At 34.6% G+C, this 14,318-nt stretch overlaps 3 protein-coding genes across 3 annotated transcripts; 2 read left to right on the plus strand and 1 right to left on the minus strand.

Moving 5' to 3' along the window:
* Positions 1–4,759: 4,759 nt before the first annotated feature.
* LOC138139614 (chymotrypsin-2-like) lies at positions 4,760–6,612 on the minus strand. Its single transcript, XM_069059951.1, has 6 exons — positions 6,336–6,612; positions 6,190–6,284; positions 6,003–6,132; positions 5,580–5,687; positions 5,378–5,524; positions 4,760–5,314 (listed from the first exon to the last, which is right to left on the minus strand). Exons 1-6 carry the CDS (start codon positions 6,444–6,446, stop codon positions 5,072–5,074), a joined length of 834 nt encoding a protein of 277 aa, XP_068916052.1. The 5' UTR covers positions 6,447–6,612; the 3' UTR covers positions 4,760–5,071.
* Positions 6,613–7,468: 856 nt separating this feature from the next.
* On the plus strand, positions 7,469–8,808 carry LOC138139619 (chymotrypsin-1-like). Its single transcript, XM_069059966.1, has 7 exons — positions 7,469–7,616; positions 7,668–7,732; positions 7,785–7,873; positions 7,934–8,081; positions 8,131–8,244; positions 8,299–8,451; positions 8,505–8,808. Exons 1-7 carry the CDS (start codon positions 7,568–7,570, stop codon positions 8,652–8,654), a joined length of 768 nt encoding a protein of 255 aa, XP_068916067.1. The 5' UTR covers positions 7,469–7,567; the 3' UTR covers positions 8,655–8,808.
* A 3,456-nt stretch (positions 8,809–12,264) lies between these two features.
* LOC138141397 (chymotrypsin-1-like) lies at positions 12,265–13,485 on the plus strand. The gene is made up of 7 exons (XM_069062110.1): positions 12,265–12,338; positions 12,395–12,459; positions 12,521–12,609; positions 12,663–12,810; positions 12,863–12,976; positions 13,031–13,183; positions 13,237–13,485. Exons 1-7 carry the CDS (start codon positions 12,290–12,292, stop codon positions 13,384–13,386), a joined length of 768 nt encoding a protein of 255 aa, XP_068918211.1. The 5' UTR covers positions 12,265–12,289; the 3' UTR covers positions 13,387–13,485.
* Positions 13,486–14,318: the final 833 nt, after the last annotated feature.

The following is a 14,318-nucleotide window of genomic DNA, read 5'->3' on the forward strand; positions in this document are numbered from 1 at the left end:
TTATTTTACAAAGAATTTATTTTCTATTTTCTTTATTTCTAGAGCAAATTAAGCCAAATTTGGTTAAGTGCAACTGTACTAAAGTGTCACCTAAAGTTCCCCTAAAAAAAAAAAATCAACTATAAAATATTATATTCTCGTGTCAAAAATGGATTACTCCCTAGAATTCGAACTTTTAGGGAAATAACGTTTTTCATGTTGTGTGTTGGTTGGTTACTTTGAATTGAGAGATTAAATCCAAATAATAAATAAATATGCCGCCAGTAACCAAAATTGATTGTGAAACGAAAAATCATCTATCACTTAGCGAGAAATTATTCATTTGCAACTGTTACAATTAATTTGCTGTCTTACATTTTTGATTTGTCTTTTGTTTGTCACCAGAAACCACATAGCCTCCAACCTAACCAAATTTATGGCAACCTAGTAACGAATATCCCTAAATCCTAGGGAGTAATCCATTTTTGACACGAGAGTACAGGTGTATCTGAAATACGTGTGTTAATTTTAATCAGTGGAAGAACTCGCTAATTTATGAAACTTTCCTCTATAACATTTTGTAAAATTCGCAAAAGTTTTTTGCCCCCCAATGTTTACTAAACGAGTCCTTTTCTGTGATTAACTACAGACCATCCCAAAACCTGTTGAATTAAGTTGGTGAAAACAAAATTACACTAAATGTACTATACTTGGGCCAACCAACCCCTAGTGCCCGCGTATTTTAAATAGCAGCTTCCAATTGGCTTACTCAAAACGTGCGCAGATTTTCGAAAGCCTGATGTACATCCACAAAAATAACTTGACGGCATCCGGCATCTCATTCGTTTTAACCTCGCTTCGGGAGTTTGACCACGTGTTTGTTTGTTTGTTTTCCTTGGCATTTTTCGATTTGTATTACAAAATAGTTTTGTTTCAAGACAAATGGTAAAGAACCTGCTTCATTGTGAAACAGGCTTCGGCGTATATCGTTCTACGCAACTAGGCCACATCCCCTTTTTTTTATTACTACGAGTATATCTGTTGGTTGGCCCAAGTATAATGGCAATTTTGATATTACTAGGATGCTGAGTGCTAGACCAATCAAATCTAAGTACACAACGTTGCCGGTTGATTTTCTGGGTAGAATACAATGTGGGTGGTTTTGGTTTTGGCACGACTTATAGTCTATTTTTTTTTGTAACCATGAGAATTTTCATTTTATTTTTTTTTTTATAACAAAGTAAATTTTTGACAAGTTTTGGTATAATTTGCTTGATATTCTAGAAAATTAACTTTATGCTGAGGCCAATTGTTCGTACCGAAGAAATCGTCACACGAAATAGGTTGACATTTTCCAATCCATGACCACCTTTGACCAAGATAATTTTTGATATTCCGGTATGTTATTTCATTGCAGCGGTAAGGAAGGTTGACCGCAAGAGCCATATAAGTTTCCAGAAAGTGCTAACATCTTGTCTTCAACTTCTATCTACATAAAAATATCATTACCTTCTCACAATAACACAATAAAATAAATCTTCCAGGAGCAAACATTTTAAAACTTGTCTTATTTTATTTAAACATGGCCACCATATGTATATGTATAAATTGCCAAGTTACTGAATATATTTGTAACCATCAGAAACTACGAACAGCTGGATTGCCACGCTGAAATTTTTGCAAATTCTAAACTTTAGACGATCAAATTATTGAGAAGTACAAAAAATAGGGTGTATACCGCAAGATTAAAGTGAGTCTTTTAATCCCTCAGGTGACTTTGTCTCGAGCAATAAACTTCACCCTCGGGATTAAAAGGCTCACTTTAGTCTCTGGGCATATAAGACGGTGTGATTAAATAAAAACGGGAAAGTACAGGCCGTGGAATTTCTCATAGCACGTTAACTTTTCTAGGTTATAACTTATAACTACAGTTTTTGTTCATTTGTATGCATTACGTGATTATTTTCACGTTTGTTTCAAAAACTAACAGATGCACATCAATCAATTTTTGGAAATTGCAAAGCTAATTCTGGTCCGTTTTTGTTACGAGTAAATCACACGTACCTACGTTAGGACTTAGCCCTGTTTGTTCCAATGCCTCGGTCCAATGGGCTGTTTTCCTGCGATGATGTCGTCCAACTATCGTAGAGGTCTTGCATTTTTTCATGGGCTATGAGTCATATCTGCGCAAACGATGAATATCGGTCTCGGTAGGCGCTACAAACCGACCGGAAAACATCGTCATTCGTTACGTCAGTTTCGTCTCTTTCTCGTCTATTTCTATTTGTATGTACATATTTGAATTTGAAAGTAGTCGATGCTTTTAGTTTTCATTTACATATATGTATATTTTTCACTGGTTTATCGCTCCCCCTTCGCGCAGATATTTCCAAGGTCACAGACCAAATCCAACACCTCTACCAACGTCTATGTGGTCATCCTGGGAGTCGTTTTGTGTCTGGTTTCTGTGTTTCAACTTTCTTCGCTAATTTTTTATCTCCCTTTCTCCGCGATCTCTCCAATGTCTTCTTTTTGATCTTGTCCATCTGACCACATATTATGATCGGTACATTATCGCCTCGGACGCTATGCGTCCTCGGTTATATAAACCAAGCTCGTTTCATAAGCATTGCCATTATACAGGCTGATTCACGTAGCCCGTTCATTAGAAACTTTCTGATTTCCCCAAATCATATTAATATGAAAATTGGTAGTTGACTATAATCGATTACTCCAAGTTCAAATGAAATATTTTCAAAATGGTGGCACTTCCAGAAATACCGGAAATTGACGCTTAAATGGCTTTCGCCCTCATTTTGACTTCACATTTCGATTCTACGTTAAATTTTGAGTTTAAAGCGTCTTTTTGTCAACACTTATCTGTCATCGTTTTTGACCTATGTCATATTTTTTGCAAAAAAGCGAGGTTGCAAGGCTTCATTAACAAATTTATAACTCTTGAACCATCTGAAATAAATAATAGATTTTTTTTAGTTGAATTGCTAAAGACCTGGCCGATCTTTTCCGCCATTAGTGAATTTTTTTAAATATTTTATACGCCCACTGAAATTTTTCAAAATTGCTAATAAAAAAATGTCAAAAACTGCATTTTTTTAAATGGCAACCACCATTTATGACACTAGATATAAATGTAAAATTTAATTCTAAGCCTACTTTTTATTAACATTGTGTATGCCTATTCCCAGCCGTTTTAGCGTAATTTCGATTTTTTGAGTAAAATATTGTTTTATTTGAATTTTTATTCAAAAATCACATGCAATAAACAGTAAATAACAACGAAATAATAAAAAATAAGCAAATTAACAAAAAAATATTTTCAATGAATTCATTTACATTAAAATATTTTTTTGTTAATTTGCTTATTTTTTATTGTTTTGTTGTTATCTAATATTTATTGCAATGCTATTTTTGAATAAAAATTCAAATAAAACAATTGATTATAAAAAATATTTTATTCAAAAAATTGAAATTACGCCTAAACGGCTGCAAATAGGCATACATAATGTTAATAAAAGTGGCATTAAATTTAATTTAAAATTTAATTTTACATTTATATCTAGTATCAGAAATGGTAGTTGGTAGTTTTCAACATTTTTTGATTATCACTTTTAAAAAATTGCAGTTGGAGTATGAAACATTAAAAAAATGTCGTTGATAGCGCAAAAAAGCGGCCAAATCTTTGGCAAGTCAGTAAAGTAAAAATAAATTATTTATTTCTGATGGTTCAGAAATTATAAATTTTTTAATGAAGCCCTGCAACCTCACTTTTTTGCAAAAAAGATGACATAGGTCAAAAACGATGACAGATAAGTATTGACCAAAAGACGTACTAAACTCAAAAGTTAACGTAGAATCGAAATGTGAAGTCAAAATGGGGCCTTTCTATTTAAAAAAACAAAGATGGCACCGATTTCCGGTATTTCCGGAAGTGCCGCCATTTTGAAAATATTTCATTTGAACTTGGAGTAGTCGGTTATAGTCAACTGCCAATTTTCATATTAATATGATTTTGGGAAATCAAAAAGTTTCTAATGCACGGGCTACGTGAATCAGCCTGTATACCATGAGATCGAAAAAAAAAATTAGAGTTGGCTGTGACCAAAAATTTCAGTTGGCAATTCGTTAAAATTTCAATTATCAGATGTCAGTCTTAAAAGTTAAGTTAGTGATTTTGAGAACGTTGAAATCTTGATTTTCATAAAGGTGTGAATTATGTGTGATCTGTCGGTTGTAAAAGAATCCTGAGGAGCTCCAATCGTATTTACGAACTAGAGTAAATGTTCGAAATGTCTGCCTTCAGCTTCCAAACATACTGCTACCTACTCTCTTCGCTTGATGTTTTCAAATGAATTATGTACTTGCATTAATTCGGGAATTGTGCCAGGCCTGTTTTTGAACACGTTATTTTTCAGGTATGGAAAAACAAAATAATCAAGTTGTTGGGAAGTCCTAGAAAGTCCGGAATGACAGTTACTATTGTAATTAATAACATCTGATGACATTTGAATTAAATTTTTACGTGCTGCCAACTAAAGTGTATTAATCATGGCCATCTAGATTTTTTTTATTTTCGATCGCACGGTACTTATTACATAAATAGCTACAATGTGATTTTTTATTTTTTTTAACAAGTGAAAGTCGACACAATATTTAAGCATTTCTGGCTTTTTATGAAAAATTGGAGCATTAAATTGTATGTTTCTTTTAATCCATTTGTTATCATCTCGTTTTGGTCTAGTATATAACAAAACACACTGTATCTGTAACAAGATGTCCAATTGCAACAACTTTATTTACAAAGTTATAATAACATCTAACAAACAAAAACACTCAGAACATACCATTCTGACTTTTCTCTTGTTATGACCTGGTGCTAAACTAGACAAGTCTGCGAACTCCATTGCTGACTGATAAAAATTAATCTCTTATCTGGTGCAATATAAGTGACACTGTAATAATCAACGATACATTTTATTATTAGGTGTAAATCCATTAATTCATTTAATTCCGCAACAATTACTTTATTATCCGCAAATTTCCGTTCGCGATTTGTTCAAATTTTTTCACAGAATTAGCAAAAACACGCCAATAACAAAACACAAAAAGAAAGACCGTGCAACGTGACATCGGACCCGTCGTCGGTTTGCACATCTTCTTCATATTCGCTATTGTCTCGGATCCAGTCGACGTACTTGGAAATTCTGGCTAGAACTTTGGGTTGCTCCCTGCTTGAAATTCCACAATTAGAACTAATCCCAAATGAAATAATTCCCGCCTGAAATCCTTCAATTAGAAGTGGCCCGCCAGAGTCGCCCTACAATCGCAGCACGATTATTTTTGAATATCCCCAACGGTCGTATATTTTTCAATAATTTACTTGGCACGATCCCTTGCCATTCTCAGGCCATCCAGCGCACATGTTCTTTTCCATATCGTACATGCCGAAGTGGCTTACGCTGCAATCGGAGTCGCTGTACACGACGACGTCCACTTTACGCAACACGTTTGGCACGAAGCCGTCTTCCTGTCGATCAATTAAAAAAAAAAAAATTGATTTTGTTGGTACATTTTTGACTTACCGTCAAGCCCCACCCCACCAAAGTACCGTTGAGGTCAGTCTCGCAAGCAAAATTTTGCGAAACCAGCTTCACGGGATGGTACAGATGATCAGGCACTTGACCTTCCATCTAAAATAATTAAAGAAAAACTGTGAAGTGGAGATTAATGGAGGATGAGATGTCCACTGTAACATTTAGCTAATCAGCAACAAAGTGGAACAGATGCCGTTCCAGAATATTTATAAATATTTAAGAACGGCAAAAAGCTTGCTTTCAGGTGAATTTACAACGGCCCCAATTGTCGTTTCTGATTCCTCGCTGATACTTAATCCCCAACCCTTCCCCATTTCATTATTTACGAGATACCTCCTTCTTAATAAATATTTATGATTTCTCGAGGCAATTCGCGACGCAAAATTCAATAATTGCCCGAAAGAAACTTGCCTCCAGGATCGCTACGTCGTTTATGTGCTCCATGTCGCTGTAATTTTCGTTACAAATTATCGATTTTATCGGAATTTTCTCTTGGGGATTGTCCAAGTAGTGGGTTAAATGAACCGTTAAGTCAACCAAACTGCAAAACACAATTTCACTGCAAGGGTGACACGGCCAAATTGGCAAACAACATTACCTCACGTCGCATACGCAATGAGCCGCTGTTAAAATGTATTTCTTGTTCAATACAGTTCCTCCGCAAAAGTGTCTGCCCTTGTTCTCTAACGACACCTGCAAAAGCGCACTAAGACGTCTGTTATAGATCCGGACATGTTTGCTCACCACGAAAGGAAATTCGCCGATTTCAGCACTCGTACCGTTAACGATTCTTACGTCACTCGTTGCAAAACTGGATGAAATGAAGCTGAAAAGCACAAACCAGAATAATTCCATTTGAACTTTTGTAAGAATATCACGAGCAAGATTTGTTTTGTGGATTCGACGGGAAAATAATTTTATAATACTGAACAATCAGTCGTCACTGCTTTATTATAAGTAAATAAAATACTTAGCTGAAAAAAAATACATATATCTTTACTCGTCGGTTCCCTTTCTGAAACAATAAATGAATAAATGTTCATTACATTTTATTGTGCGATTTTTTTGGTAAGAATTTAGAAAAAATAATCATGTTGTGGAAAAGTATTGTGATTGCATCAGTTGGATGACGTCAAAAATATTTATTGAACTCGATGAGGTCGACGAATCAGTCAATTCTTATCAGACGTTGTATAGTTCGTAAAATAAAAAACAAGTGTTTAAAAAAATTCTCATCAAAGAAAAAAAAATGGTCATGTCTTTTCTGTCCTGTCACACTTATAATTTTTTTAGACACATAGAAGCTCTCAAAGGAAGTGGATGTTTTGCAGCAAGGTAATTGTAAATACGGAGTATCATTTTTGCTGTGAAAATAATAAAAAATAAATGCGCATATCTCATTTCGTACTGGTTCTAAAATGATACTCCAGAACAAAAGATTTTAATTTCACTTCTGTTTTCGATGCTAGCCACGTGTTCATATTAAACCACAGCATCCGTACTAGAAAATCTAAGACCATAAAAATATTTAATTTATGATAGAGTTAACAGAGATTATTTGTTAATAATAATTATGGTACAATAAATTATAACAAACACAGCTGATCCAGCAATTTTTTGTCCGATTAAAAACGTTATGGGGTAGCTGAGAAAAACGGGGAAAATAATATTATTGTTTTTCTCGCCTCGTTTGAATATTTTCGCGTTCACGATTACGCACTTTGACAGATTACGAAGTTTTAATGTATTCAATAAAGTGCGGTAGGTTAGTGATAAACAAAAATAATCTTATTATTGATCATATTTTCTTTGTGAATGAAAAGTGCGTGTCAGCGTAAAAAATGATTGTCACGCGATAACTATCTCAGACTAAACAAATCCTTATTTATAGTAAGAACTTTTTGGATTAAATTCGTTGCTCAATTTTTGTATAAAAGTTGGTCCAAATCCTCAAAAATGTATCAAATAAAGCGAAAATGTTCACCGAAGCGGTCGTCGTAGTGTGCCTTGTCCTCAGTGTCTCAGGTACGATGTTTTTGGGTCAATTTGATAATTTAATTTAGACAATTTGGACAGGTTCCCCAATCAGTGAACGCATAGTCAATGGTACAGATGCTCGAGAAGGAGAAATTCCATACATTGTAAGGACGCTTTGTAGTTGAGTCAATTTATATTTCCAATAAACGGTTGCAGGTCTCTCTACGATTGCAAGACAGACACACTTGCGGAGGATCTATTCTGGATTCCAGACACATTCTAACTGCAGCTCACTGCGTCCAATAGTCAGTTGAAATAATACAAATTGTAATTTATTTGGAAAACTCATTTTGAAACTGTTTCAGTGACGTGATTTACTACAGCGTCCAATACGGTGTGACACGCATAAGTTCCGCCCTTAATGCTCCAAATGTGATCGAGGTTTCCAAAATTACAGTTCATGAAGGTTACGTTCCTGGAAATGGGTACCTTAACGACGTTGCAGTTGTAGAAGTACTCAGAACAAAATAAGTTTTCAGGGTGTAAACATGAATTGTTCTAGCTCAAGTCGGACATTCCTTTTGGAGTACACGTGCAACCGGTAAAACTACCAAGTCTCTCTGCTGCCACTCCAGAAAATGCTCCAGCAACTCTCTCGGGATGGGGATACCCATACGTGAGTCTCTGCATTACTCTATAAACAGGAGCAAAATGGTGTTGTCAATTTTAGACTGGAGGGGCTGTCATGGAAGATCTGCAAACTGTCGATATTGTCGTATTTTCTGATGCGGATTGTGAAAGGATTCACGCAGGTACGGGACCCACCTACAGCAATTACCACGTCTGTGCTGGAATACCAGAAGGGGGCAAAGGGCAATGCAGTGTAAGAATTTTGAATAAGTGTAAAGCGGTGAGTTGAAATTGTTTGTTTGACAGGGTGACTCTGGTGGTCCGTTGGTGGTAGATGGGGTTCAAGTGGGGATTGTTTCGTGGTCTGTGAAACCTTGCACGGTGCAGGGCTTTCCAGGGGTGTTTACTAAAGTTTCTACTCAGTTGGGATGGATCCAACGCCAGGTGGCTGCATAAGACCAAAGGGTTATTTATTGGCACGTTAATTTAAAGAAATATTTTTACGACAGTGATTTTTTTTATTTATTTTAGAACATTTGAAAACTTATTAAAAAATTATTTGTACCTACTTATCAAAGAAATTAAAAAAAAATAAATATTTTTCTCTAAACATGTTTTATTATTACATATTTTAAATGAAAAAATCATTTGTTCGATACCTACCTCCCTAGAAAGTGAGTCCATAGTTACCAGTGGGTGAAGATTTCATTTTCGCTCACTGTCTTTCATTCACTCGTAATTTTTTCCAATTCTTTCTGATAACGTAATTTTGATTTCTTAGGCAACATTTGGTACCTCGCGGCATTTGCCTCTTTCAGGACATTATCAGGAACATATAATTCACACTTCCACAACTTGCACACAACCACTCTATCGACGTTACAGAACTTTGTATATTTTGTATTTTATTTTTTCCATAGCAACAGATCCGTCTAAAAATGTGGTTTATTTTTATTTAGAATTTTGAATACAAAGTTACAGATTCAATTTCTAAGGAGATATCGAACAAAACCAAATACAGCACTCGAAAGTAAGGCCACTTTCGTTCACTTGAATTGCATCGTGTACTCAGCTCCGCTTCGTGGACGAACACGCAATTCGTGTGAACGAAAGCTTTGCCTTTTTCACTTTTACTAAAAATCGTAAACATGTGTTTATCAAAACCTATAAGTATACCAATAAGAACTGCGGAAAGTAAACATAAAAGTAAACGTTGAAAAAAGCAAAATTATGATAATATCCACGAAAGAAAGAAAACACGGAATTCCTATACAAGGAGAAGTATTAGAACAGGTTATAAACTACAGTTACTTAGGAAGAGTTTGGTAAAATGGATAAGGAAATAAACCAAAAAATCGGAAAACCTGGTAGGCTATAGAACTCTCTAAGAAGCACGTTGCTGAGGAAGAAAGAAAACAGTTACTAAAGGAAATAAAAACACAAATATACCCTATACCAGGTGACTTTTAATCATTGAGACAAATTTAGTGGATTGGCCTACCCGAATAATTGGTACGCGTAGTCATTTGTCAAAGAGTTGCCTATTGATTAGCTTTCTAGGTTAGGATTCGAGAAATAAATAATGACAAATTGATTTATTTTGACCGTTGAACTGCCAATTTGAGAGTTCAGTGTACAAACATAAAATCGTAAATGTGTTGCCAACTGAACAAAAATGATTTAAATCATTAAAAGTCACCCAGTACATGTATATACAGTCGCGGACAAAAAAAAGTAGGACAAATCTTATAAAAAAATTTAGCCAAAATTGAGTTGAGTAAACCAGATTTACTATAGTAAATTGAGTTGAGTAAACCAGGGTTACTATAGTAAATAAATAAATATTTTCATAGTAACCATACAAAAGGCAAGCAAATTTACATTAGCGAAAAAACATTGTCCTACTTTTTTTGTCCGCGACTGTATCTACAAGTATATAATAAAAGTAACATCGTACCTACTAAAATTAGATTTCTAAGAAGAATAAAAGGGACTGCAAGAAGAGACATTTTTACAGGGGTCCCATTTCCATTCCTTATTAATTATTATCAACGATCAGTTTTCTGTCTTTCCCTTCATTTGTTCTTACCCTGCTGCGGTTCTTATTGTTTTCTGTATTTCTCCTTCCTCCCTTGACCAGTTTTCATTTATACAGCCTATCCCGGAACTGCCTCCCCATAGAAAACAAGCATGTGCCGACAGCAAAACACTTCAAGATGACTAAAATAAATTTTCCTGTAGCTCCTGTAGCTTATAAAGTTCTCAGTTTCACCAATCCCAGAAACACGTCCTCAAGTATTACTAAAAAATCGAACACGTTGCTAGACAGTAAAAATAATTATTGATATCGTAACAATCCACAGTGAAAAGTTTACTTGGAATTTTGACGTTTTCTGATGCGAAATTTTGTTGACATTGTACTTCGAAATCCCGGCAACGCAAAATTGTGGTCATCCTACCTTGACGGTGCTCAACTCTGATTGGTCAAGTTTAGGAGGTTTTTTCTGGATTATCGCTTGAGATAGGACATTTTTTCTTTAAAATTCAGATTGTCACATTTACCCAAATACACCCTTTTTTCTCTGGAGAAGCAGTTCTGGGACATCTTGTATAAATCTTTTCGTCTTTTAGATTTCTTAATTTTCGTTTATTCAGAAACAATATTACAAGGCTTCGACCCGTTAGGATCGAGTGGTTTTGCCTAAAGCAACAAACTTTGAGTCTATTAAAATCAAAATTTTCCGAAAAAAATGGGAAGTCGAGTTATATTTGTCTAGACAAATTCCCGAATGAACAATTCAAACAAACATTCGGAACAACATCACAAAACGGATTAAAGGTTAGTTTATATTCATCGTGGCACTTTTCCTGCAACAATTTACTGTCGCGAGCAATAAATTTTGGTCGTCAATGTCATTTCAAAATTTGGTTAGATTGTCAAAAATTTTAAAAATTTCCCTGCCTGATTATGCCCACGTCAACAAAGTGTCAAAAAATTGAGAAAAAATGACAATTAATGTCATACAACATGGTGATAGGTTATGATATTTACGACTGTTTTACAATGGAGCATTTTTTTTATTGCGTCAGAGAATGACCTTGACGACCAGAATTTATTGCTCGCGACTGTACCTGTTGTATTCCAAATTGTTTTCACACTGTAGTCAATATCACTGCTGGAGTCGTTTCCAAAACGATTTTTTAAATCCATTTCGGAAAACGTCAAAATAATTTTCTGACATTTTGTTCATTAATTTGTGTTACCAACAAAAACAACGTCAACGTTGTTTTTCACCGGAAGGGAGATTTTTGTCGGCGGAAGACGCATTTTCTGACCATGACTAGATTTTTTCGCGATATTCGGCACACTATTGGTCAATATCAACTGTTTTCATAACATGAGGGAATTTGTCTTCATTAAAGTATCTGTTTATTGAAACAATGAATTTTAAATATGTTTTGATGTTTTTCAAGTTGTAGAAAAAATACTGCATGGAAAGTGTCCTTTCACTCATGCAATTGCCACACTCGTCTGCGGCTTCTGCGGCCAAACTCCCCATTCCAATTTATTCCCATTTATGCACTTGTTGCGTAAATTACTATCTTAATAGGTTATTTCCCAACAACTGTAAAATGAACTACGAGTAGCACGACTACAGTTTTTAGAAGATTACTTGTGCCTGTGTGAGTCTTCATGGCAATTTTACTAATTAACTAATATCAGATTAGATCCTAAAAGATAATATCTTAACCACCTTCCGCTACAGGATGATAATAAAGTAAATAATAATTGCTTTAATATTGTTGAACATAAACATTATGATTCATCAAACTGTCTGATACAAGAATTTTTAATCTCATTATCTGATTTTCCAGCGTCATCTTCTTACTAAGATGAAAAACAAACATTGATTAATACGATAATCATCTTGAGACTGACGTTTATTTGGAAATAAAGTGTTTTGATTTTTACATCAACAATCTTACGATGCATTTTGTAAAGTTCATTGACTATCCTTATGTACCTACCTACGAGTATATAAACCAACATTTAAAAAATCTCAGTACAATACAATTTTTAATTTCCCAAGATGTTCGTACAAGTAACTACAATCATTTTCCTCGCTGCTAGCACTCTAGGTAAAGCATATTACCTTTTCCCTATTGTTACTAAAATGCTTATCATTATCAATTAGGAACACCAATTGGTGGTCGTATAGTAAACGGTACGAATGCTGAGGAAGGAGAAATACCCTACATTGTTAGTATAAAGGATTGTATTATTAATATATATTTATTAAAACAAAAAATGCTTTTTTTAGGTTTCTGTGAGAGTGGCTAACAGTCACAGCTGCGGAGGATCAATCCTGGATGAAAGACATATCCTAACAGCTGCTCACTGCGTTCAGTAGTCAGTTAAAAGACATAACACAATCCGAAAAACTCATTTCTGTTTTGTTCCAGTGATCTGTCTTACTTCACGGTGCAATATGGTCTTACTCACATTACTTTTACTGATGATGCTCCAAACGTAATCGCAGTATCGAAAATTACAGCACACGAGGACTACGTTCCTGGAAACGGTTACAAAAATGACGTCGCTATTTTGGAAGTAATTAAATAAAATGAATCAATTTGTGATAGATTCATTGCGAATTTTTCAGCTTCAAGATCCAATTATTTTTGGACCTGATGCACAACCAACAAAACTGCCACCTGCATTTAACGCCACTCCTGAACACGCTCCTGCTCTACTCTCAGGTTGGGGAGTTGATTACGTGAGCTGTTTCTATTTTGAATTACAGAAATGTGCTAAATGTTTTTGATTTTAGACAGGTGGTATTCTTATGCACGACCTGCAAAAGGTTTATATTGAAGTATATTCTGATGACGATTGCGAAAGGATTCACGCGGTAACGGGTCCTACCGACAGAAAGTACCATGTCTGTGCTGGAGTACCAGAAGGTGGAAAAGGACAATGCAGCGTAAGATTTTAAAAAATGTGATTATGTTTTAAACGGAACAGATTTTCCGACAGGGTGACTCTGGTGGTCCTTTGATGGTAAATGGAGTGCAAGTTGGGATAGTTTCGTGGTCTGTGAAGCCTTGCACTGTGGAAGGGTATCCAGGTGTATTTACTAAAGTTTCCAGGCATGTAGAGTGGATTTGGAAGAATATAGCACAGTGACGGTTGTTTACTCTTTGAATTTATTTACCATGTTTTATTAATATCATGTTTTTGTATTTTTGTGACATTTAATAATAAAACGAAAAAAGAAAAAACAAAGCTTGGTTTTTAAATACACAGAACTGACCTTTTCGGGTTGAATTTCGTTGGCGGTACACCTACAAAAGAGAAACATGTAAATAAAAACTTTGGCAAAACATTTTAAAATATATTTTTACCCTGAAAAAATGAAATTTTGTTGCGTTCGTTTACAGAATGATTAACGTGAACGATATGAAATGAAAAATAAATTGTAAGTTTACTACGCAAGGTGTAGCACATCTGTTTCGTTTTCAATTAAGTTCATTACTGTAAAATCATCAGTTCATCAGTTGAATTATTTTCAGTTGATTTGATTCGTGTTTTGAGATTTTTGACAATTTGATCAATGCTGTTTTCTAAAACCAACATAGCTCTTACACAGCTTTTAATAGGATAAGAAATTTACAATTTTAGCAGTTGTTGAATTCTTTCAAGTACTGTTCAGTACTGTAGTTAGCAGAGAATTTCAATCCAAGAACAAAACTACATCAATGACATTAAATCACCAGAGGGTATTTACTATTGGTATATTCTATACATTGAAAATATTTCTTCAATAATACAGGAGACTTCCGATGGAAATTTCGTTATAGGTATGCAACCGAAACTACAATTTCCAATAGTTTCTAGCTTCCTAAATTTATAAAATGTAATATTTAAATCAACGATTACTGACCCTTATTGTCTGTTATATCAGTATTATCTGTAATGTCAGTTTTGCTTTTGCTCGTAACCTCAATTAAGAGAAAATGTCATGATTAATCTTATTCGCCAAGCTACTTAGATTGCCAACTTATTTCGAATTAAACAAAATATCAAGTTCTAGGGGTTTCTTGTATTTTGGGTTGCAT

The sequence above is a fragment of the Tenebrio molitor genome, chromosome 1 (genome assembly GCF_963966145.1).
Source record: "Tenebrio molitor chromosome 1, icTenMoli1.1, whole genome shotgun sequence".
NCBI classification, from domain to species: Eukaryota; Metazoa; Arthropoda; class Insecta; order Coleoptera; family Tenebrionidae; genus Tenebrio; species Tenebrio molitor.